This window comes from Rhinoraja longicauda, chromosome 1 (assembly GCF_053455715.1).
Source record: "Rhinoraja longicauda isolate Sanriku21f chromosome 1, sRhiLon1.1, whole genome shotgun sequence".
NCBI lineage: Eukaryota > Metazoa > Chordata > Chondrichthyes > Rajiformes > Arhynchobatidae > Rhinoraja > Rhinoraja longicauda.
Genome location: NC_135953.1, coordinates 13,527,499 through 13,550,505, shown reverse-complemented (window position 1 = coordinate 13,550,505; position 23,007 = coordinate 13,527,499). Strand labels below are relative to the sequence as shown.

The following is a 23,007-nucleotide window of genomic DNA, read 5'->3' as shown; positions in this document are numbered from 1 at the left end:
ATTGGGATAGAACACTAAGTTAGGAGGAGGCACATCAATTTTAAAAGGAGTAGAAAATGAGGAGAAAGGAGATAAGGATGAATTTCTTTAGTCAGAGGGTGGTGAATCTGTGAAGTTCTTTGCCACAGACAGCTGTGGAGGTCAAGCCATTGGCTATTTTTAAGGTGGAGATTGACAGATTCGTGATTCGTGATTAGTAAGGGTGAATGGCGGCTTGCCTGCAGTCCGTTTGTCTTTTGTGTTTTTTGTTGTTTTTTGTCTTAATTGTAGTGTTTAGATATGATGTAGTGTTTTTTGTTGTTGTGTACTATGTGGGGGGGGGGGGGGGGGAACTGTAAAATTGTCTCTTCCGAACGGAGACTCGAACTTTGTTTTCTGGGCCGTGTCTCTGTTCCCGCTGCGGCCTACCATCGGCCAAACACCTGGAGCTGGCGGCCTCCACCTGGGCTCTGGTTCGCAGAGCCCGCAGACCGGACTTACCATCTGCAGAGCTGGCTGCCTTGGGAGGCTGTGGTGGCGCTGCGGTAACGGCTGCGACTCGCCTTTGGAGGCTTCTTCGGCCGCGGGCCGTGTATATCGGAAGCTCGCAGCTCGTGGGGGCCGACATCGGGAGCTCCGGCAGCGGCAATGTCTTCGCCCGCCCCGAATTGCGGGGCGTGGGTCGGCCTGCCGTGGACCTTTCACCGTCCGGCGCGGCCTGAAATAGGCCGCGGGATTTTTCTCTGCCCGGCGGGGGCTTCAATGTCGGGGGCCCCGACGTGCAGCGGCAGCATCTTCACCCACCCCGAGTCGCAGAGCTTGGGTCGGTCCGCTGCGGATCTTTCACCGTCCGGCGCGGCCTGGAACGTGGCAACTTCAACAGCCTGACCGCGGGAGAAGATGGCAGGGGAAGAGAAAAGACATTCTGGCCTTCCATCACAGTGAGGAGGTGACTGGAGGAGACTCACTATGATGGATGTTTCTTTTTGTTTGGTGTTGGTTTATGATTGTGTGTGTTATTGCTTATTTTTTTTGCTCTTATTGTTGGACTGTGGGTAATCTTTCATTTCACTGCACATTTATGTGTATGTGACAAATAAAATTGACTATTGACCATAGTAGACTCGATGGGCCGAATGGCCTAATTCCTAATATGGACTTAGGAAGTTTCAAAGGGGCAGCGGTTCAGTAGATAACATTTTTGGGTGCCAGAATACAGTCAGTAGACATCTGGAAAACTTATTATCTCGTTGTCACACACTCTTGAGAGGGAAGTGGAAACCCTAATCAAAAGGAGTTAGAGCTTTTTTTTTAAACATATTAATTTCTTAGCATCTTTGTATTGCCGGCAAAGATAGCAAAGATAGCAATTATTTCTTGGCCATTTAAGAGCTAGTCACTGTGTGAAAAAAAATTGCCCCTCGGGTTCTTACAAAATCTTTCCCCTCTCACCTTAAACCTATGTACCCTGGTTCTTTAATTCCCTATTCTAGGTAAAAGACTCTGTGCATCTGCTCTATCTGTCACCTCATGATCTTGTACACCTCTACAAGATCACTTCTGCTGTGCTTAAGGACCAATGTCCTAGTGCAAGGGAAGTCAGGGACAGCATAAAAATTAAGGAGAGGAAGTATAACATAGCAAAGAAGAGTGGGAAGACAGAGGATTGGGACTCTTTTAAAGAGCAACAAAAGTTAACTAAAAAGGCAATACGAGGAGAAAAGATGAGGTACGAGGGTAAACTAGCCAATAATATAAAGGAGGATAGCAAAAGTTTTTTTAGGTACGTGAATAGGAAAAAAATAGTCAAGGCAAATGTGGGTCCCTTGAAGACAGAAGCAGGGGAATTTATTATGGGGAACAAAGAAATGGCAGACGAGTTAAACCGTTACTTTGGATCTGTCTTCACTGAGGAAGATACACACAATCTCCCAAATGTTCTAGGGGCTGGAGAACCTAGGGTGATGGAGGAACTGAAGGAAATCCACATTAGGCAGGAAATGGTTTTGGGTAGACTGATGGGACTCAAGGCTGATAAATCCCCAGGGCCTGATGGTCTGCATCCCATGGTGCTTAAGGAGGTGGCTCTAGAAATTGTGGACGCATTAGTGATTATTTTCCAATGTTCTATAGATTCCGGGTCAGTTCCTGTGGATTGGAGGGTAGCTAATGTTATCCCACTTTTCAAGAAAGGAGGGAGAGAGAAAACGGGAAATTATAGACTAGTTAGTCTGACATCAGTGGTGGGGAAGATGTTGGAGTCAATTATAAAAGACGAAATTGCGGAGCATTTGGATCGCAGTGACAGGATCGTTCCGAGTCAGCATGGATTTACGAAGGGGAAATCGTGCTTCACTAATCTACTGGAATTTTTTGAGGATGTAACTAGGAAAATTGACAGGGGAGAGTCAGTGGATGTGGTGTACCTCGACTTTCAGAAAGCCTTCGACAAGGTCCCACATGGGAGATTAGTGGGCAAAATTAGGGCACATGGTATTGGGGGTCGGGTACTGACATGGATAGAAAATTGGTTGACAGACAGAAAGCAAAGAGTGGGGATAAATGGGTCCCTTTCGGAATGGCAGGCAGTGACCAGTGGGGTACCGCAAGGTTCGGTGCTGGGACCCCAGCTATTTACGATATACATTAATGACTTAGACGAAGGGATTAAAAGTACCATTCGCAAATTTGCAGATGATACTAAGCTGGGGGGTAGTGTGAATTGTGAGGAAGATGCAATAAGGCTGCAGGGTGACTTGGACAGGTTATGTGAGTGGGCGGATACATGGCAGATGCAGTTTAATGTAGATAAGTGTGAGGTTATTCACTTTGAAAGTAAGAATAGAAAGGCAGATTATTATCTGAATGGTGTCAAGTTAGGAGGAGGGGGAGTTCAACGAGATCTGGGTGTCCTAGTGCATCAGTCAATGAAAGGAAGCATGCAGGTACAGCAGGCAGTGAAGAAAGCCAATGGAATGTTGGCCTTCGTAACAAGAGGAGTTGAGTATAGGAGCAAAGAGGTCCTTCTACAGTTGTACCGGGCCCTGGTGAGACCGCACCTGGAGTACTGTGTGCAGTTTTGGTTTCCAAATTTGAGGAAGGATATTCTTGCTATGGAGGGCTTGTTGAAAGGCTGGAGCGATTGGGCTTGTATACACTGGAATTTAGAAGGATGAGGGGGGATCTTATTGAAATGTATAAGATAATTAGGGGATTGGACACATTAGAGGCAGGAAACATGTTCCCAATGTTGGGGGAGTCCAGAACAAGGGGCCACAGTTTAAGAATAAGGGGTAGGCCATTTAGAACGGAGATGAGGAAGAACTTTTTCAGTCAGAGAGTGGTGAAGGTGTGGAATTCTCTGCCTCAGAAGGCAGTGGAGGCCAGTTCGTTGGATGCTTTCAAGAGAGAGCTGGATAGAGCTCTTAAGGATAGCGGAGTGAGGGGGTATGGGGAGAAGGCAGGAACGGGGTACTGATTGAGAGTGATCAGCCATAATCGCATTGAATGGCGGTGCTGGCTCGAAGGGCTGAATGGCCTACTCCTGCACCTATTGTCTATTGTCTATTGAAAGCTCAGGGCCTCAAGTCCTGCCAACATTCTTGTAAATCGTTTCCACGCTCTTCCATCTTAACATTTTTCCTATAACAGAATGATCAAAACTTAACACAATACTCCAATATGGCCTGACTCACATCTAATACAACTGTAGCATAATATCCCAATTTCTATATTCAAATTTGAATGATGAAGGCCAATGATGAAAGCCTTCTTGACCACCACAAAGTGTGACACCACTTTTAAGGGACTTTTACCCGCATTCCTGGAATCTTCTGCTCTACAACAGTACCGGGCACCTTGCCACTCACCGTGAAGATCCTGCACCCATTTTGACTTCCCAAAATGCAACACCTCACACTTAACTATATTAAACGCCATTAACTATTCCTCAGCCTACTTGCCCAATTGATCAAGATCCTGCTGTAATTTTTGATAACCTTTGCTATCTATGATACCACCCACTCAAGTGTCATCTGCAGTCGGGCTATGATCGTAGAGTAAAATTGAGCTAGTGATGATGCTGTTCAGTTTGTGGTATGATAAATCCAATTGCTTATAAATTGGATTATTTAACTCAATTTTTTTCAGTGCTGATGAAAAAGAAGTTCAGGAAAATTTAATTTACCACAAAATCTACAGGTTTCTTCCAGCTGCTGTATGAACATGCAATGGAGCCCATGGTTCTATTGCTGTGCAGTTTATGTCTGGGCACATGATACCTTTATAAAAATCAGCACGTGTTATTCATCTCTCCCTTCCCTTGGGTCGCTAAGCTATTTTAGAATTAAACAAAATTGGTTTAGCTTCCCAGGTAGGCCAGACGAGGTGAGGATGATAGATTTGTTTGCATCTTTTGCTGTTGGATGTTTACGAGACAGATGGATTTGCACAACAATTCAAATGATTACACAATAAATACACAGTAAGTCACTATGCAGCTCTGTAGGACTTTGATTAGGGCACGTTTGGAATATTGCATACACTTCTGTTCGCCCACCTTGAAGGAATGATGTGGCTTGGAGAGAGTGCAGATGAGGAATGCTGCTTGGATTAGAGGATTTCAGCAAAAGGGAGAGGTTGGATAGACTTGGATTGTTTTCTCTGGAATGTCGAAGGTTGAGGGGAGACTTGATAGAAGTCCATGAAAGGCATTGGTAGTGTAAATGATCAGAACCTCTTTTCCCAGGATGGAAATGTTCAATTCTACGGGGCACAGCGGAAAGGTGAGAGGGGGGGAAGTTTAATTGAGGTGTGTGGCACTTTCTGTTTATACAGAGTAGCGGGGGGCCTGGGATGGGTGGTGGCACAGATATGATAGTGGCTTTTAAGAGGCTTTTAAATAGGCACACGGGAGTGCAGGGAATAGAGGGGACCGAATCGTGAACTGACAGATGAGATCCGTTTAATGTGACTTCATGTTTGGCACAAACGTTGTTGGCTATAGCTGTACTGTTCTGTGTTTTCCTATTCCTTAGCCACATTTTTTATTTGGATTACCATCTCAGTCACAAGACCACATGATAATTCGGGGTCATGATTGAATAAAAGTGTACATCCTCGGGTTATACTTCAGCTGTCAAAGATTTCATCAATGTAGTCTTTGTCCCTTAAAAATATCCTGCTCCAATCTAGATAACTCCCTATTGATATTTGAGGTACTATTCCACAAATAAACTGTTGATTGGGCTGCTATGCAACATCTCATTAAACTGTGCCAGTCAATGTCCAGGTAAAAGGCTGTTTATGGGCAAGTGTCTTAATATTTAAATGTATTATGCATGACTGGATGCTAGGCAAGTAGTATACCGTGGAGGACGGGAATATGTATCTTTTTTCCAAGGAATTACTCGCTTGGTAGTATGTTGCAAATGACTCAATTATTTATCAATTTTTCCCTGAAATATTATTTCATGAGCAAAGTCTATTTTCTAAAACATATTTCACAGTCATGTAATTCCATATTCCATATGGTCATAAGGTCAGAAATGATAAGAGCAGAATTAGGCCATTTGGCCCATGATGTCTACTCCGCCATTCAATTATGGCTGATCTATCTCTCCCTCCTAACCCCATTCTCCTGCCTTCACCCCTGACAACGGTACTAATCCTGAATCTATCTACCTCTGCCTTAAAAATATCCATTGATGTGGCCACAGCCTTCTGTGGCAAAGAATTCCACAGATTCACCACCCTCTGACCAAAGACATTCATCCTCATCTCCTTCCTAAAGGAATGTCCTTTAATTCTGAGGCTATGACCTCTAGTCCTAGACTCTTCCATTCATGGAAACATCCTTTCCACATCCACTCTATCCAATCCTTTCACTATTCTGTAAGTTTCAATGAGGTCCTCCTTCATTCTTCTAAACTCCATAGTACAGGCCCAGTGCTGTCAAATGTTCATCACATGTTAACCCACAATCCTGGGATCATTCTTGTAAACCTCCTCTGGACCTGCCACAGCCAGCACATCCTCAGATATGGTGCCCAATGTGATAGCTATCAATTGATAATTTGACATAAAGTTATGCCTCTTTGTAGGGCACGTCGAACAATCCCTGTTCCAGGCGTACACCGGCCCCATCCCCGAACTCTACCTCCGCTACATTGACGGCTGTATTGGTGCTAGTTCTTGTACCCATGCAGAACTCACTGACTTCATAAATTTCACCACTAATTTCCATCCTGCTCAAATATACTTGGACCATCTCCGACATCTCCCTACCGTTTCTGGATCTCACCATCTCCATCACAGGAGACAGACTAGTGACTGACATCTACTACAAACCTACTGACTCCCACAGCTATCTTGACTACATTTCTTCCCACCCTGTTTCCTGTAAAAACTATCCCCTACTCCCAATTCCTCCATCTATGCCGCATCTGCTTCCAGGATGAGGTGTTTCATATTCGGGCATCAGAGATGTCCTCGTTCTTTAGGAAACGAGGGTTCCCCTCTTTCATTATAGATGAGGCTCTCCCTAGGGTCTCCTGTATATCCTGCAGCGCTGCTCTTGCTGCCCCTCTCCCCATTCGTAAAAAGGATAGAGTCCCCCCTGTTCTCGCCTTCCACCCCATCAGCCGTCGTATACAACAAATTATCCTCCAGCATTTCCGTCACCTCCAACGGGATCCCACTACTGTCAACTTCTCTACATCGGCGAGACCAAATGCAGGCTCGGCGATCATTTTGCTTAACACCTTCGCTCAGTCCGCCTTAACCAACCTGATCTCCCGGTGGCTGAGCACTTCAACTCCCACTCCCAGTCTGACCTTTCTGCCATGGGCCTCCTCCATTGTCATAGTGAGGCCCAGCGCAAATTGAAGGAACAGCATTTCATATTTCGCTTGGGCAGTTTACACCCGAGAGGTATGAACATTGACTTCTCCAACTTCAGATAGTTCCTCTGTCCCTCTCTTTCCCCTCCCCCTTTCCCAGTTCTCCCACTGTCTTCCTGTCTCCTACTACATCCTATCTTTGTCCTGACCCCTCCCCTGACATCAGTCTGAAGAAGGGTCTCGACCTGAAACGTCACCGATTTCTTCTCTCCTGAGATGCTGCCTGACCCTCTGAGTTACTCCGGCATTTTGTGTCTACCTTCAATTTGAACCCGCATCTGCAGTTATTTTCCTACATAAAGTTATGACATAATGTTTGTGATTTTATTATTAAACTTAATTTTATACACAGGTTTTGCAAATTACATTTTTTGTAAACTAAGCTCGCCTATAAAATATCCATTTTCTTTTTACAGTCAATCATGACTACTGCAACTTCGCCTATTCTGCTAAAATGGGATCCCAAAAGTCTGGAAATAAGGACTGTGACAGTTGAGCGGTTATTGGAACCACTGGTCACACAGGTAAGTAATTCAGAATTGATTTCAATTCCAGCCTCTGATGCAAGTTTAAAAAAAACTACCACTGACGGAAACATTATTTGTGCATGTATCATTGTTTTTATTATATATCACATTTGTAAACAAAGTTAACAGTATGAACCATGTGCACAGTGTTCAATATTAATGGGAAAGGTGGAGATAAAGAAGATATTAGAAACATAGAAAATAGGTGCAGGAGTAGGCCATTCGGCCCTTCGAGCCTGCACCGCCATTCAATATGATCATGGCTGATCATCCAGCTCAGTAACCTGTACCTGCCTTCTCTCCATACCCCCTGACCTTTTAGCCACAAGGGCCACATCTAACTCCCTCTTAAATATAGGCAATGAACTGGCCTCAACTACCTTCTGTGGCAGAGTATTCCACAGACTCACCAGAAATGAATATTGATTGTGAAAATCTCGTCTCTTACTAAAACTTTAAAGATGTGCTCAGTGGGCACAAGTGAAATAATGTGTTAAATTGTATGGCAATTCTGCAACTGAAAGTCATGGGAAAAGGAAACGAGTGATATAGACGATGATGAAGAGAGATAAAGAACAATGAATGAAAGATATGCAAAAAAGTAACGATGCTAAAGGAAACAGGCCATTGTTAACTGTTTGTTGGGTGAAAACGAGAAACTGTTGTGACTTGGGTGGGGGAGGGATAGAGAGAGAGGGAATGCTGGAGTTACTTGAAGTTAGAGAAATCAATATTCATACCACTAGGCTGTAAGCTGCCCAAGTGAAATATTAGATGCTGTTCTTCCAATTTGCATTTAGCCTCACTCTGACAAAGGAGGAGACCTTGGACAGAAAGGTCTGTGTGGAAATGGGAAGGAGAATTAATGTGTTTAGCAACCGTAAGATCAGGTAGGTTCAGGTGGACTGGACGAAGATGTTCAGCGCAACAATCGCCCAGTCTATGTTTGGTCTCGCTGATTATAAGATTCCACATCTTGAGCAATGGATACAGTAGAGGAGGTTGGATAAGGTGCAAGTGAACCTCTACCTATCCTGAAAGGACTGTCGGGGTCCCTGGACAGAGTTGAGGGAGGAGGTATAGGGACAGGTGTTGCAAGTTCCCCTGTGTGCATGTTGCAGGGGAAGGTACCTGGGGAGGGGGTGGTTTGGGTGGGAAGGGATGAGTTAACTAAGGAGTTGCGGAGGGAACGGTCTCTGCGGAAGGTGGAAACGGGTGGAGATGGGAAGATGTGACTAGTGTTGGGATCCCGTTGGAGGTGGGAAAAATTTAGGAGGATTGTGTGTTGTATGCGACGGCTGATCGGGTGAAAGGTAAGGACTGGGGGCTGCGGGGTACTGAGGAGATGTGAGTGAGGGCCTCATCTATGATGAGAGAGGGGAACCCCAGTTCCCTAAAGAATGAGGACATCTCGGGTGTCCTGGTGCGGAACACCTCATCTTGGACGCAGATGCGGCGTAGATGGAGGAATTGGGAGTAGGGGATAAAGTCTTTGCAGGAAGCAGAGTGAGAAGAAGTGTAATCGAAATGGTGGTGGGAGTCAGTGGGTTTGTAATAGACGTCAGTCTATTTCCTGTGATGAAGACTGAGATCAAGAAAGGGGAGGGAGGTATTGGAGATGGTCCAAGTAAATTTGAGTACAGGATGGAAATTGGTGGTGAAGTTGATGAACTCCATGAGTTCTGCATGGGTGCAGGAGGTAACACTGATGGAGTCGTCAATGAAATGGAGATAGAGTTCGGCGATAGGGCCAGTATGCCTGGAACAGGGATTGTTCAACGTATCCTACAAAGAGTCAGGCATAGCTGGGGCCCATGCAGGTGCATATAGCAACACCTTGGACTTGGAGGAAGTGGAAGGAGTTGAAGAATAAGTTGTTACGGGTGAGGACCAGCTCCGCCAGGCAGAGTAGAGTGTTGGTAGAGGGAAATTAGATCGTTTTGGGGTCGAGGAAGAAACAAAGGGCTTTAGGACCTTCCTGGTGGGGGAATGGAGGCGTAGAGTGACTGAACGTCCATAGTAAAGATGAGGGGGTGGGGGCTCTGAAAGCGGAAGTCATTAAAGAGATGAAGAGCATGTGAGGTATCTTGGACAAAGATCAGAAGAGATTGGACCAGAGGATAGGATGGAGTCGAGGTACTTGGAAATCATTTCAGTGGGATCGGAGCAGGCAGAAACTATGGGTCTGTCAGGACAGTTATGTTTATGTAGTGTGGGGAGAAACTAAGGAGGGATTCCATTCCAGCATTGTTGAAAAATATGAAGGCAGATAGCAGGTGTGTGGGTAATGTGTGAGAAGGAACATTTTTTTCTGCTGCTTATGCAAGGCTTCCATTTGATCTTGTTCCTTGTATTTAATGTCCACTAAATCCTTTTGAATGCTCCTTCTTCACTTTGAATGGTCATGGGGCAGAGATTCACATTGGTGATGTTGCAATTCTTTAGAGGCTTTGAGCACATCCTTGATTCTTTTCCTCAGTCCATTTGATAATTGCTTCCTATGACAGAACTCAGAATAGCAAGTCTGTTTTGTGTTTGGTTTCGAGCATGTGGATGACCTGGCGCCTCTATGCAGCTGACTAATTGCAACTGGGGTTTTAGTAGTGGGGATGAGAAGACACTGACTTGGTTTGCTTATTGTTCCAGTGAATTTGGAAGATTTTGGAAAGACAGTGGTGATATTTCTTGAATGCTTTGTGCCTGCAACGCGCAGTGCAGGACTCGAAACTATATTTGATGGCAGGTAACACTGCTGCTTTGCAGGCCATGAATTTTTGTGTTGGTTCTAAGGTCTTGAGTTGGTTCTAAGATTGGTTCTAAGGTCACCAAAAAGCTGTGTTGCCTCATTCGCTCCTAGACGCTCTGGAAATTCGGCAGGGTTTGGTTCTCAGTCTCCCTTGAAACCTGCCTAGTTTTGTTTCTGAACCACTGAGACAACAAGAATACATATGTCAGGGCTCAAGCAAAATTTTAAACAAAGTGCCAGAGAAAGCATCTATGGTGGGAATGGACAGACAACATTTTGGGTTGTGACCTTCAGTCTCTGGAGTGGCCAGCTGTTGCTCATTGACTACAGCTTAGCATTCAACACCAGCATTCCCTCTAAGGGGGGAGAAATGGCAGATGAGCAAGTGTGAGGTGTTGCATTTTGGGAGGTCGAATATATGGAGAGAGTAGACAGTTAATGGCAAGACCCTTAACAGCATTGATGTGCAGAGGGATCTTAGAGTCCAAGTTTTAAAGGTGGCATCACAAGTAGATAGGGTGGTAAAAAAAGGCATATGGTATGCTTGCCTTCATTGCTAGGGGCATTAAATAAAAGTCAGGAAGTCATGATGCAGCTCATGATGTATGATGCAGCTCATGAGTCATGATGCAGAGGGCATAAGGAGCATTTTTGAAACCAGCACTTGTTATTCATCTCTCCGTCCTCTTAGCTTACTAAGCTATTTTAGAATTAACCCTATTGGTTTAGATTCACAGAGAGGCCAGGCTAGGTTAGGATGATAGATTTTCTTGCATCCTTTGCTGGTAAGATTTTTGTGAGACCTGGGTTTGCACAACAATCCAAATGAATACACAATAAAAACACAGAAGTCATGATGCAGCGCTATAAGACATTGGTTAGGCCACATTTGGAGTATTGCATGCAGTTCTAGTCACCCCATTACAGGGAAGACAGTGGTGGCTTGGAATGGATGCAGAGGTGGTTTACCAGCATTCTCCCTGGATTAGAGGGTTTCAGGGTTACAGAGAGAGGTTGGATTGACTTGGATTGTTTTCTCTGGAACGTCAAAGGTTGAGGGAAGACTTGATAGAAGTATATAAACTTATGAGAGGCATAGATAGGGTAGACAGTCATAACCTTTTTTCCAGGGTGGAAATGTCTAACATTAGAGGACATAGCTATATGGTGAGGGGAAAAGTTTAATGAAAATATCCAGGGCAAGTGCTTTTACACAGAGTGGTGGGGGCCTGGAACACATTGCCATGGGGGTGGTGGAGGCAGATACGAGAGTAGTGTTTAAGAGGTTTTTAGATAGGCAAATGGAGGTTCAGGGAATCGAGCGATATGGATTACGTGGAGGCTATGAGATCAGTTTAACTAGGCATCATGTTCGGCACAAACATTATCAGCCGAGAGTACCCATTCCTGTACTCTACTGTTCTGTTCTAATAATATCCGATAGTTTGGAAATCGGTCATTCCTGCATCACCAAATTTTTGAACCTGCACGATTAAAGTTAGGCTGACCTTGTTTTCACATTGTAGTCACTGTGGGTTGAATCGTATCCCATTAGTCCTAAAAACATTCATGCGTCCGCATTAAAGCCTTTGTTGGAAGCATTTAATATACTGCAGCAGGGGTACAGAATGTCTTCTGGGTGCAGCATTGTCAGCAGTTAACTTGGTGGTAGTAGTATCAAAGGACATAATTGCTAAAGTTGCAGATAGTGAGCAACCAAGCACAAGCGATTAATGTACCTGCTCTTATCTTCATCGTCTATCTGAGACAGATGCACTGGTAGACGTGGACACTATGCAGGTTTTGTGGAAACAAAGTCCTGTCTTCACACTGAGGCTACTTTCCTTCGTGTTGTGTGGTGCTACAAATCTCTTGGATGGTATCAGACAAAGAACTGATCTGGCAGTTGAAAACATGAGGAGCTGTGGGACTATCAGCAACAAAAGCTACAATAATCAGTACAACAATTTGTAACCTCATGATCAGCAGGGAAACCATCAACTCTTGCCATACCACCCCCTTCTCTTGCTCTGCTGGAGAGATGGTGGGGTCCCTCAAGACATGCGTAACGCCAGCATCGTCACATTGTACAAGAACAAGGGAGATCGCAGTGGCTGCAATAGCTACAGGGGCATTTCACTCCTAGGCACTACAGGAAAGGCCTTTGCCAGTGTGATCCTACAAAGACTCCACAGACTCGCTGACAGAATATACCCTGAGGTGCAATGTGGTTTTCGTGGAGGTAGATCTACGGTGGATATGATCTTCTTCCTGCGTCAAATTCAAGAGAAATGCAGAGAGCAGCAAACCCCATTATACATCGCATTCGTGGATCTCACAAAAGCATTTGATTCTGTCAGCAGACGGGCCTTTACCAGGTGCTGGAGAAGTTTGGGTGTCCACCACACCTTCTAAACTTCATCCAGTCTTTTCACGAAAACATGCATGGCACAGTGCAGTTTGATGGCACTAGGTCAGAAAGCAAGGACAACTGGGAAGCGGCTGCTGAGGACCGTGGCAGGTGGAGGAAGGCCCTCCAGGAGGGCATGAAACATCACGACAGCATGAGGTTCAAGACCCTGGTGCACAGGCGCCAATACTGCAATATGGTCAAAGACAGCAGCCAAGGACTCCCCAGAACAACGACCAGAGACGGCCTCACCTGTGGAAGCTGTGGAAGGATCTGCCTGTCACGGATAGGCCTCGTCAGTCACACAAGGAAATGTAACCAGAGATGAAAAATCCCCCTCTCCGAGCAGTACAACGCCAAGCCGCACCATCATCTCCCGCAGATGGACAGATGCCAATATATATATATATATATATATATATATATATATGATCAGGGATGTGCCTCATTAGGCCAGTACTATACTGCCAGGGAATCAACCCTTATTCATTAAGGAAAGCAGAATGATTTGCCAGAAACGGCACCAAGCAAACAAAAGTTAAAAACCTCTGATACATAGAGAACTAAGGAAGGCTCGTGGGATGCTTGTCTTCATTTGTTAGGGTAGACAGTCAGAACCTTTTTCCTATGATAGCATAGCTTTATAGAGAGGGGCAAAATGTAAAGGAGATGGCGCTGGTCAGGTTTTTTTACACAGAGGGTGGTGTGTGCCCAGAACATGCTGCTGGGAATGGCGGTGGATGTAGATGTAATTTGAACATTATAGGCTCTTTAAGATAGGCACATGAATATGGAGGGAAAGGAAGGAAATGGATCATGTGAGGGCCAATAAGAGTTGGTCTTGGTATCATGTTGAGCACAGATGTGTTCCTTTGCTGTAATCTTTTATGTAATAGTGAGCGAGCAGGATTAATAATGAGCTCATGTCATACCTAATTTTCCACTGTTCTTCCACGCATTGGTAATTGTCATCTGATGAAACACTGTACAACTGATAATTGGGTACCTGGATCGTTCACTATTCTTAAATATTAGTAGCTACATGGGGAGATGAAAGTCTCAAACCTATAACTTCATAGAGGCAGAGAGAGAGTCAGAGTCACATGATGAAAACAGACCCTTCGGTCCAATTTGTTCATGCTGAATACAATGAATATAAAAACGGTCTCGCCAATGTGTTGTACAATAGTAACGTAACATCACAACTTCTTTAGACACAAAGTGTTGGAGTAACTCAGTGGATCAGGCAGTATATCTGGAGAACATGGATAGCCGACAGTTTGGGTCGGGACCAGACCGGTGGGGAAGGCAGCTAGAAGAGGAGGGGCAGGACAAAGCCTCGCAAGTAATAGGTGGATATATGCGAGTGAGGTTTTGATGGGCAGATGGTTAAACAAAGGCCAGAGGAAAAGGCAGAAGGTGAGAGACAAAAGGATAGGAGAATTGCGAATTGTGAAGCTGGAGGAAGGAATGTAGGAGAGAAAGGTGTGAATCCAGGGGGGGCCCAAAGGAGAGGGGGTGGGGGGGGGGGGGGGAGGAGAGGGGTGGGGGTTGGTTTGGTAGTTATGTAGAATTGGAAAATTCAATGGTCATACCTTTTGGGTTATAAGCTACATTAGCGGAATATGAGGTGCGGTTTCTTCAGTTTATATGTGGCTTAACTCTGGCAACGGACGAGGCCCAGGACAGAAAGGTCAGCATGGGAATGGGAGGAGGATTTAAAATGGTTAGCAACTGGGAGATCCAGTAGGCCTTGATGGACCAAGCGCAAGTGTTCAGCAAAATGGTTGCTGAGTCTAAACTTGTAAAGGAGGCTACTTCTGGAACACTGGATGCAGCAGATGAGCTTAGGGGTGGTGCACATCAACCTTTGTCTTACCTCAAAGTATTTCTGGTATCCTTATTGGAGGTGAGGGTGGAGGTATAGGGACAAATGTTACATGTTCTGCAGTTTCAGGGGAAATTCCTTGGCAGTTTATGGTTTGAGTGGGAAGGGGTGAGTGAACCAAACAGTTGCTGAAGGAACAATCTCTGGTTGCTGAGGGTGGAAAGGGTTGGGAGTTAGAAGATGTGACTGGTGGTGGGATCATGTTGAAGGTGGAGGAAATGTGGGAGAGTGATGTTGTGGCACTTTCACGCCCACATTGGTTTTGCATACAGCCTGTATGCCGCTGGCCGATTGAAACATACTTATCAAGTGCTCCTGCACCAGAGTAGGCATGCAGCAAAGAAACTTCTGTTTCCAGACATCATCGTCAATCTTTTCGTCTCCCGACAATTTGTGCCATCTCCGCAGCATTTGTGATGGCCTCCTATCGCCGAGCTTAACATTTCCCAGCAGCTCCGAATTGCGGGTTTGCTTTGAGGGCAGCATTCTCTCCAAGATAGCGGGTTTAAGCACGTCGTATGGCGACATTTTTTCAGGATTAAGAATCTCCTGGAGCACGCCTTCTACTTCCCCTGTGATCTGTTCTGGAAGACGAGCTGCTTGGAACCCAAATTTTGTCCATTGGCTCGTAACCTTGAGGGAGTATTATTGAAAACCACGCTCTGGCGTTGGTTGTAAAAAAAGTTGGGACGTCGAGTTTTATCTCGTCGACTGACACCATGTCTCTCTTATTGTCATACATTTCGTGAGTAAGTGGAACATTGCGTGTAGCAATGGACAAAATTCGGTTTCCTAGCAGCTCCTCCCAGTTCCCAAGAGCATTTTCACCCTAACCCCTCGATGTGTTAGACAATAGACCATAGACAATAGGCGCAGGAGTAGACCATTCAGCCCTTCGAGCCAGCACCGCCATTCAATGTGATCATGGCTGATCATTCTCAATCAGTACCCCTTTCCTGCCTTCTCCCCATACCCCCTGACTCCGCTATCCTTAAGAGCTCTATCTAGCTCTCTCTTGAATGTATTCAGAGAATTGGCCTCCACTGCCCTCTGAGGCAGAGAATTCCACAGATTCACAACTCTCTGACTAAAAACGTTTTTCCTCATCTCTGTTCTAAATGGCCTACCCCTTATTCTTAAACTGTGGCCCCTGGTTCTGGACTCCCCCAACATTGGGAACATGTTTCCTGCCTCTAACATGTCCAACCCCTTAATAATCTTATACGTTTCGATAAGATCCCCTCTCATCCTTCTAAATTCCAGTGTTTACAAACCTAGTCGTTCCAGTCTTTCAACATATGACAGTCCCGCCATTCCGGGAATTAACCTAGTAAACTTACGCTGCACGCCCTCAATAGCAGGAATATCCTTCCTCAAATTTGGAGACCAAAACTGCACACAGTACTCCAGGTGCGGTCTCACTAGGGCCCTGTACAACTGCAGAAGGACCTCTTTGCTCCTATACTCATCTCCTCTTGTTATGAAGGCCAACATTCCATTGGCTTTCTTCACTGCCTGCTGTACCTGCATACATCCTTTCAGTGACTGATGCACTAAGACACCCAGATCACGTTGTACGTCCCCTTTTCCTAACTTGACACCATTCAAATAATAATCTGCCTTCCTATTCTTACCACCAAAGTGGATAACCTCACACTTATCCACATTAAACTGCATCTGCCATGCATCCGCCCACTCAAACAACCTGTCCAAGTCACCCTGCAACCTCATAGCATCTTCCTCACAGTTCACACTGCCACCTAGCTTTGTATCATCGGCAAATTTGCTAATGGTACTTATAATCCCTTCATCCAAGGCATTGATGTATATTGTGTTCTCACTGCCGCAAACAAATCTAGCATATAGACATTTGGTCAGAAATCAGTCACGCTCGACTTCAGTCTGCAGAGAACATTTCGCTGGATTTTCACAATCGCCGACGTATCAAAACCCATTATCGGAGCGGATTTTCTTTCACACTTCTCTTTGCTGGTGGATTTAAAAAATCGCCACTTAAGCGATTACTGCACCCGCGCACAGGTGAACTGCATCTGCCGTCCGGCAATGACTATCTCTCAACTTACTGGCCTCCAACCCAGCACCGGCCCATATCAGGAGTTACTTAAACAATGTCCACGACTAATAACTCTGTCTTCCCGACACAACGATATAAAACTCTCTGTCACGCATCATACTCAGACCCGCGACCCTCCAGTTTCGGATAGAGCACTCAGGTTACCTGTAGATCGCCTCAAAGTCGCAAAGGGCGAATTTGACCATATGCTGGAGCTTGGGATCATCTGCAGGTCAAAGAGCTGTTGGGCATCACCTCTTCACATGGTCCCTAAGAAGTCTCCTGGAGATTGGCGACCCTGTGGCGACCACCGTTCACTAAACAATGCCACTATTCCAGATCGATATAGCATCCTACATTTGCAGGATTTCTCTGCAAGCCCACAGGGTAAGCGGGTGTTCGCAAGCATCGATCTCGTGTGTGCGTATTATCAAATTCCGGTCGAGCCTGCCAATGTTCCCAAGACAGCCGTGGTCACTCCGTTTAGGATGTTCGAATTTCTACGGATGCCGATTGGTTTACGGAACGCAGCACAATCGTTCCAGCGTTTCATGGACCACGTACTCTCCGGCCTCGATTTCGTCTATGTATACATCGACGACATGTTGGTAGCGAGCTCCAACGAAGGCGAACACAAGAAACACCTCTGATTACTGTCTCGGCGAATATGGCATTGTCATTAACATGAACAAATGCGTGTTTGGCGCTCGTGAACTCACTTTCCTTGGGCATCGAGAGACGGAGAACGGCATCCTACCCGGTGAAGCAAAGGTGCAGGAAATCCGAAACTACCCAGTGCCAAATTCGTGAAACCAATTAAGGAGATTTTTGGGGATGATGAATTTCTACCGCCGCTTTCTACCAAACGCCGCAGGTTCCCTATTACCTTTGACCAACTTAGTCATAGATTCGGACAAATCGTCTTCAAAGAAACCGTAGTGTTTACCCAAGGATGCAGTGCAAGCCTTCAACGCCGTTAAGAGGACTCTCACCGACGCAACTATGCTGGTCCATCAGAGGTCCAATGCCTTATTTTCACTGGCCACTGATGCCTCCGTCAACGCCGTGGGAGCCATCATGGAGCAGTGAGTCAATGGCAGGTGTGACCCTCTGGCATTCTTTTCGTCAAAATTATCACCCACTCAGATGAGGTACAGTACGTTCAGGCGACAACATTTGGCCATGTACCTTGCCGTCAAGCACTTCCGCCATCTGTAGGAAGGCCGTCCCTTCACTATTTATATTGATCACCAACCGCTCACATACACTACTCGTACAAGTGTGGGGAGCTATTCACCATGGGAAATCCGCCACTTGGACTTCGTTCTGCAGTTCTCCCGTGACATCAGGCACATTCAAGGAAAAGCAAATCCGATTGCCGACGCCCTATCAAGACTGGAGGTGGATGCTCTACATGCGGCCACACTCACCGATTTTCATGCCATGGCTCGCGCGCAGCATACTGATCCCAATCTTATCCATTACCATCGGACGAATACAGCCCTAAAATTGGAAGATGTACGTATCGGTGACATGAGAGAAACCATTGTATGTGACACTTCCACTGGCAAACCAAGGCCGTTTGTGCCTAGGATAATGCGTCGAGAAGTTTTCAGTGCACTGCACGACTTGTCACATCCAGGCAAGAAGGTTACGATAAAACTAATCTCCGAACGTTTCATCTGGCTTTTCATCAAGCGTGACGTTGGATTATGGGCGAAGACCTGTCTACCGTGTCAACAATCCAAGATCTCCAGGCACACTAGGAGCCTTTCGGTGAGTTTCCTGTACTGAACACCCGGTTCGAGCATGTGCACCTGGACTTGGTCGGCCCACTCCCACTGTCAAGAAGTCACACATATCTGCTCACTTGTGAAGACCGGTTCACAAGATGGCAAGATGCTATCCCAGTCATCAACATTTCAGCGGAAACAATAGCCCGCGCTTTTGTTGACCGATGGATTTTGATCTTTGGGGTCCCAAGTACAATCACAACAGACCGAGGACCGCAATTCGAATCTGCGCTGTTTCAAACACTAACCAACCTCTTGGGTACGAACCGGATTCGAACGACTGCGTATCATCCACAAGCGAATGGCCTGATTGAACGGTTCCATTGCCAGTTGAAAGCCGCTCTGGCAGCCGGAGGAGACGCATTGAACTGGAGTGAACGGTTGCCTCTGGTTCTGCTTGGTATTCATACTGTGGTGAAAGCCGACCTGGGATGTTCTTCAGCGGAAATGGTTTACGGCACAACTCTGAAGCTGCCTGGCGAATTTGTCGAACCAATCCCCACAGACAGATCCTATTATCCAAGCAGGTATGTCGATCGATTACAGTGAACTATGCAGCTACTCGAGCCAACACCGACACGGCGAACACCTGCAATAGTCTACATGCCTGCTGACCTCAAACACTGCACACATGTTTTGGTCTGACACAACGCCGTTCACCGAACTCTTCAGCAAGCATAAGATGGCCCTTACCAAGTCACCCAATTCCTACCCAAACGTTTTGTGATCCATTGGAACGGAAAAACTGACACCGTATCCGTCGACCGGTTAAAGCCAGCATACGTCGAGAACCAATCAATTACCTCACCCACCGAACCGACGAAGTCACAAGACCCCAACACTTCTTGTAAAGGACCACCCACACTAGTACCAAACAAGTTCAGGCTGTAAAATTAGCCTACCAGACTGGTACGGGGCAGGACAAAGCCAGGCAGTCGCCACCTTGTATGACTCGGTGGCTGAGGAGGGAGCTGTGGCACCTTCACGCCCACAGCCTGTCACCGCTGGCCACTTGCCAGCAGCCTCACGAGAAGGTCCAGCCACAAGAGCTCAATAACAACTCCAAGGTCAGAGCCACTAATTGGCCTCATCTGCACATGGATTATGCTTGGTGAGAATGTAGGTAAAAGAGGCTTCTGGAATAAACGGGACACAAGGTGTCTGGTTCGTCTAAGTGTCGTTTGTTCTATGCTTTCTGTCGTGGGATTCAAGTAATCCTACAATGTGTTGAATGCAGAGGCTGGTGGATTGAAAAGTAAGACCCAGGGGAGCTCTACCCTTGTTCTGTTTGGGGGAGGAGGAACAAGAGCAGAACTACAGGACACAGGAGGTGAGGATTCCATCTATGACAGCAGGAGGTTTGTAAATGTGGTTTCTCCCTACTGTCATAGATAGGTGCCTCACCTGTGTCTCCTCTCTGTCCGTCCCTATTTTTGTTCCCTGCAACCACAGGAGCTGTTACCCCTGTCCCTCACTTCCATCCAGATCCAGGACCCTACATCAGAAACATAGAAATGTAGAAAATAGGTGCAGGAGGAGGCCATTTGGTCCTTCCAGCCAGCACCGCCATTCATTGTGATCATGGCTCATCACCCACAGTCAGTAACCTGTGCCTGCCTTCTCCCCATATCCTGTGATTCCTCTAGCCCCTAGAGCTCGATCTAACTCTCTTTTAAATTCATCCAGTGAATTGGCCTCCACTGCCTTCTGTGGCAGAGAATTCCACAAATTTCCAAAGCTCTTGAGTGAAAAAGTTTTTTCTCATCTCAGTTTTAAATGGCCTCCCCTTTATTCTTAGACTGTGGCCCCCTAGTTCTGGACTCCCCCAACATTGGGAACATTTTTCCTGCATCTAGTTAGTCCAGTTTTTTAATAATTTTATACGTCTCTATAAGATCCCCTCTCATCCTTCTAAACTCCAGTGAATACAAGCCGAGTCTTTCCAATATTTCCTCATATGACCGTCCCGCCATCCCAGGGATTAACCTCGTGAACATACGCTGCACTGCCTCAATAGCAAGGACGTCCTTCCTCAAATTAGGAGACCAAAACTGCACAAACAACTTCCCAAACTTGGAAGCAGAGGAAAAAAGCAAGCGTGTTTACATAGTGGAGAATGTGGAGGAGCATGATGTATGGAACAAAGGGAATAACTGACAGGATGAGGCTATAATGTGACAATGAAGGAGCCGTTCAGGTCAGGTTAAGCTTCCTTGAGTCTGTAATGTAATGTGTATGTGTAGCGAACATTGAAGAGGTGACTGACACATGCCAGCATTCCAAATAATTCAAAAAGAAAAACTGAGCCAAAATGTTGATGTGAGGTAGAAATAACCTGATACAAACTGAAAGAAAGAGTTACCTAAAGTTGGAGAATTAAAAATTGATTTCTGCAGGTTACCATATGCCATATGCCTGGATGAAAGATGAGGTGTTGTTCCTTATGCTTCTGTTGAGCCTTATTCTAACAGCACAGACAGAAAAATCAAAGTGGGAGTGAATGGCATGTTTTGAAATGAGTTATTGAGTTGAATAGCACACTTTGTTCTACTGCAAATTAACATCATTGCAATTTGAAACTCTATGCACAATAGTAACATGAAAAAGATGATTTAATGCCTGATGATTGTTTTCATATTTTTATGTAAACCTTGTAATTTTGTGAAAATTTGCAGGTGTCCTCTAGTAAAATCATGAAATAACATTTGAAAAATTATTTATGTAATACATTTCTTAATTTGAATTGTATCAGTTTCACTCTGTGGTTTGTGAACAACATAAGCAATCTGGATGAAAATGTAGGTGGGCTGATTAGTAAGAGTGCAGACAACAGAAACATTGGTGGAGTTGTGGGTAGTGAAGTAGGTTGCCAAAATATACATCAGGATATAGATCAGTTGGAGATATTGGGGGAGATGTGATTGATGGCATGTAATCAAGAGAAGTGTGAGTTGTTGAACTTTGGGAGGTCAAATGTAGGAAGGAAAGTATACAGTAAATGGCAGAATCCTTCAGAGCATTGATGTAAAGATGGATCTTGGGGTACAAGACTAGAGTGGCCTGAAAGTGTTAATAATAGTAGATAGTGCGATAAAGAAGGTATGTGGCATGGTTGAGTAAACAATGTCATGTTGAAGCTTTATAGAACTTTTGTGTGGCCACATTTTAATTTGTAGTTTTAGTTGCCATATATATATTACAGGAAGAACGTTGAAGTTGTTCTCAAGAGAAAGCTGGATAGAGCTCTTAAGGGTATGGGGAGAAGGCAGGAACGGGGTACTGATTGAGAATGATCAGCCATGATCACATTGAATGGCGGTGCTGGCTCGAAGGGCCGAATGGCCTCCTCCTGCACCTATTGTCTATTGTCTATTGTTTTGGAGAGGGTGCAGAAGAGGTTTATTGGGGTTAGAGATTATCATCTATTAGGAGAGGTTGTCCAAATTTGGACCATTTCCCCTAGAGTGTTAGGTGCTGAGAAAAGAAGTGATGAAAATTTAAAGCATTATAAGAAGTGCAGATAATATAGCCTTTTTCTCAGGATGGAAATGTCAAATATCAGGGAGCACAGGTTTAATGTGAGAGGGGGAAAGTTGAATGCAAATATGCGAGGCAGGATTTTTTGCATAGAGAGTGGTAGGTGCATGAAATGCACTGTTCGGGGTGGAGGTGGAACCAGATATAATAATAACATCTAAGCGGCATTTAGACAAGCACCTAAAAATCCAAGGAATCATTTAGAACATGGAAAGGAAGGGTTTAGAGGAATATAGGCCAATCCAGGATAAATGGGGCTAGTTTAGTTGGGACATCTTAGTTGGGCTGAATCAGTTGGGCCAGCGGACCTGTTTCCATGGTGTGTGACTCTGACTCGATGAATAAAGGGGTATGTATCATCTGCAGGCGGGTGGTAATTTACCTTGGCATCATGGAGGAGCTTGTTCATATGCTGTACTCTTCTATATTCTATTTTTGATCAAGTCATCTGTTTTATCATGTGGTAGATATCTTGTTATAGTTGTCACATTTGAAATATAATTATATCAAATATAGACTAATTCAGGCTTTATATGAATGCTTTTACAACAAATTATTTTGATCCATTTGCAAACGCCCACGGTGCTTACCTCTTTGTAGGGGACGTTGACAATTCCTGTTCCAGGTGAACACTGGCCAAATCCCAAAACTCTATCTCTGCTACATTAACGACTGCATCGGTGCTACCCCCTGCACCCATGCAGAACTCATGGACTTCATTAATTTCACGACCAATTTCCATCCTGCACTCAAATTCACTTGAACCATCTCCAATACCTCCCTCCCCTTTCTTGATTTCACCGCCTCCCTTACAGGAGATAGACTATCGTGTATAAAATCATGAGAGGAAAAGAACGGGTAAACGCAGAGTCTCTTGCCCAGAGTAGGATCGAGGACCAGAGGACATTGGTTTAAAGTGAAGGGGAAAAGATTTAATAGGAATCTGAGAAGTAACTTTTTCACACAAAGGATGGTGGGTGTATGGAACAAGCTGCCAGAGGAAATAGTTGAGGCAGGGACTATCTCAACATTTAAGAAACAATTAGACAGGTACATGGATAGGACAGGTTTGGAGGGATATGGCCCAAACGAGGGCAGGTGGGACCAGTTTACCTGGGACATGTTGGCCTGTGTTGGCAAGTTGGGCCGAGGGG

General features: G+C 45.3%; 1 protein-coding gene across 5 annotated transcripts in view; it reads left to right on the top strand.

Annotated features, from left to right (window-relative positions):
* The window catches only part of ctnna2 (catenin (cadherin-associated protein), alpha 2), a 1,150,825-nt gene that overhangs the window by 41,788 nt on the left and 1,086,030 nt on the right, over window positions 1-23,007 (top strand). For all 5 annotated transcript variants that reach the window (XM_078407736.1, XM_078407821.1, XM_078407459.1 and 2 more), the window contains one exon: window positions 7,295-7,402. In XM_078407736.1, the coding sequence (XP_078263862.1) occupies window positions 7,301-7,402 (102 nt within the window). In that variant the 5' untranslated portion in view covers window positions 7,295-7,300. The remainder of the gene's footprint in view (window positions 1-7,294; window positions 7,403-23,007) is intronic.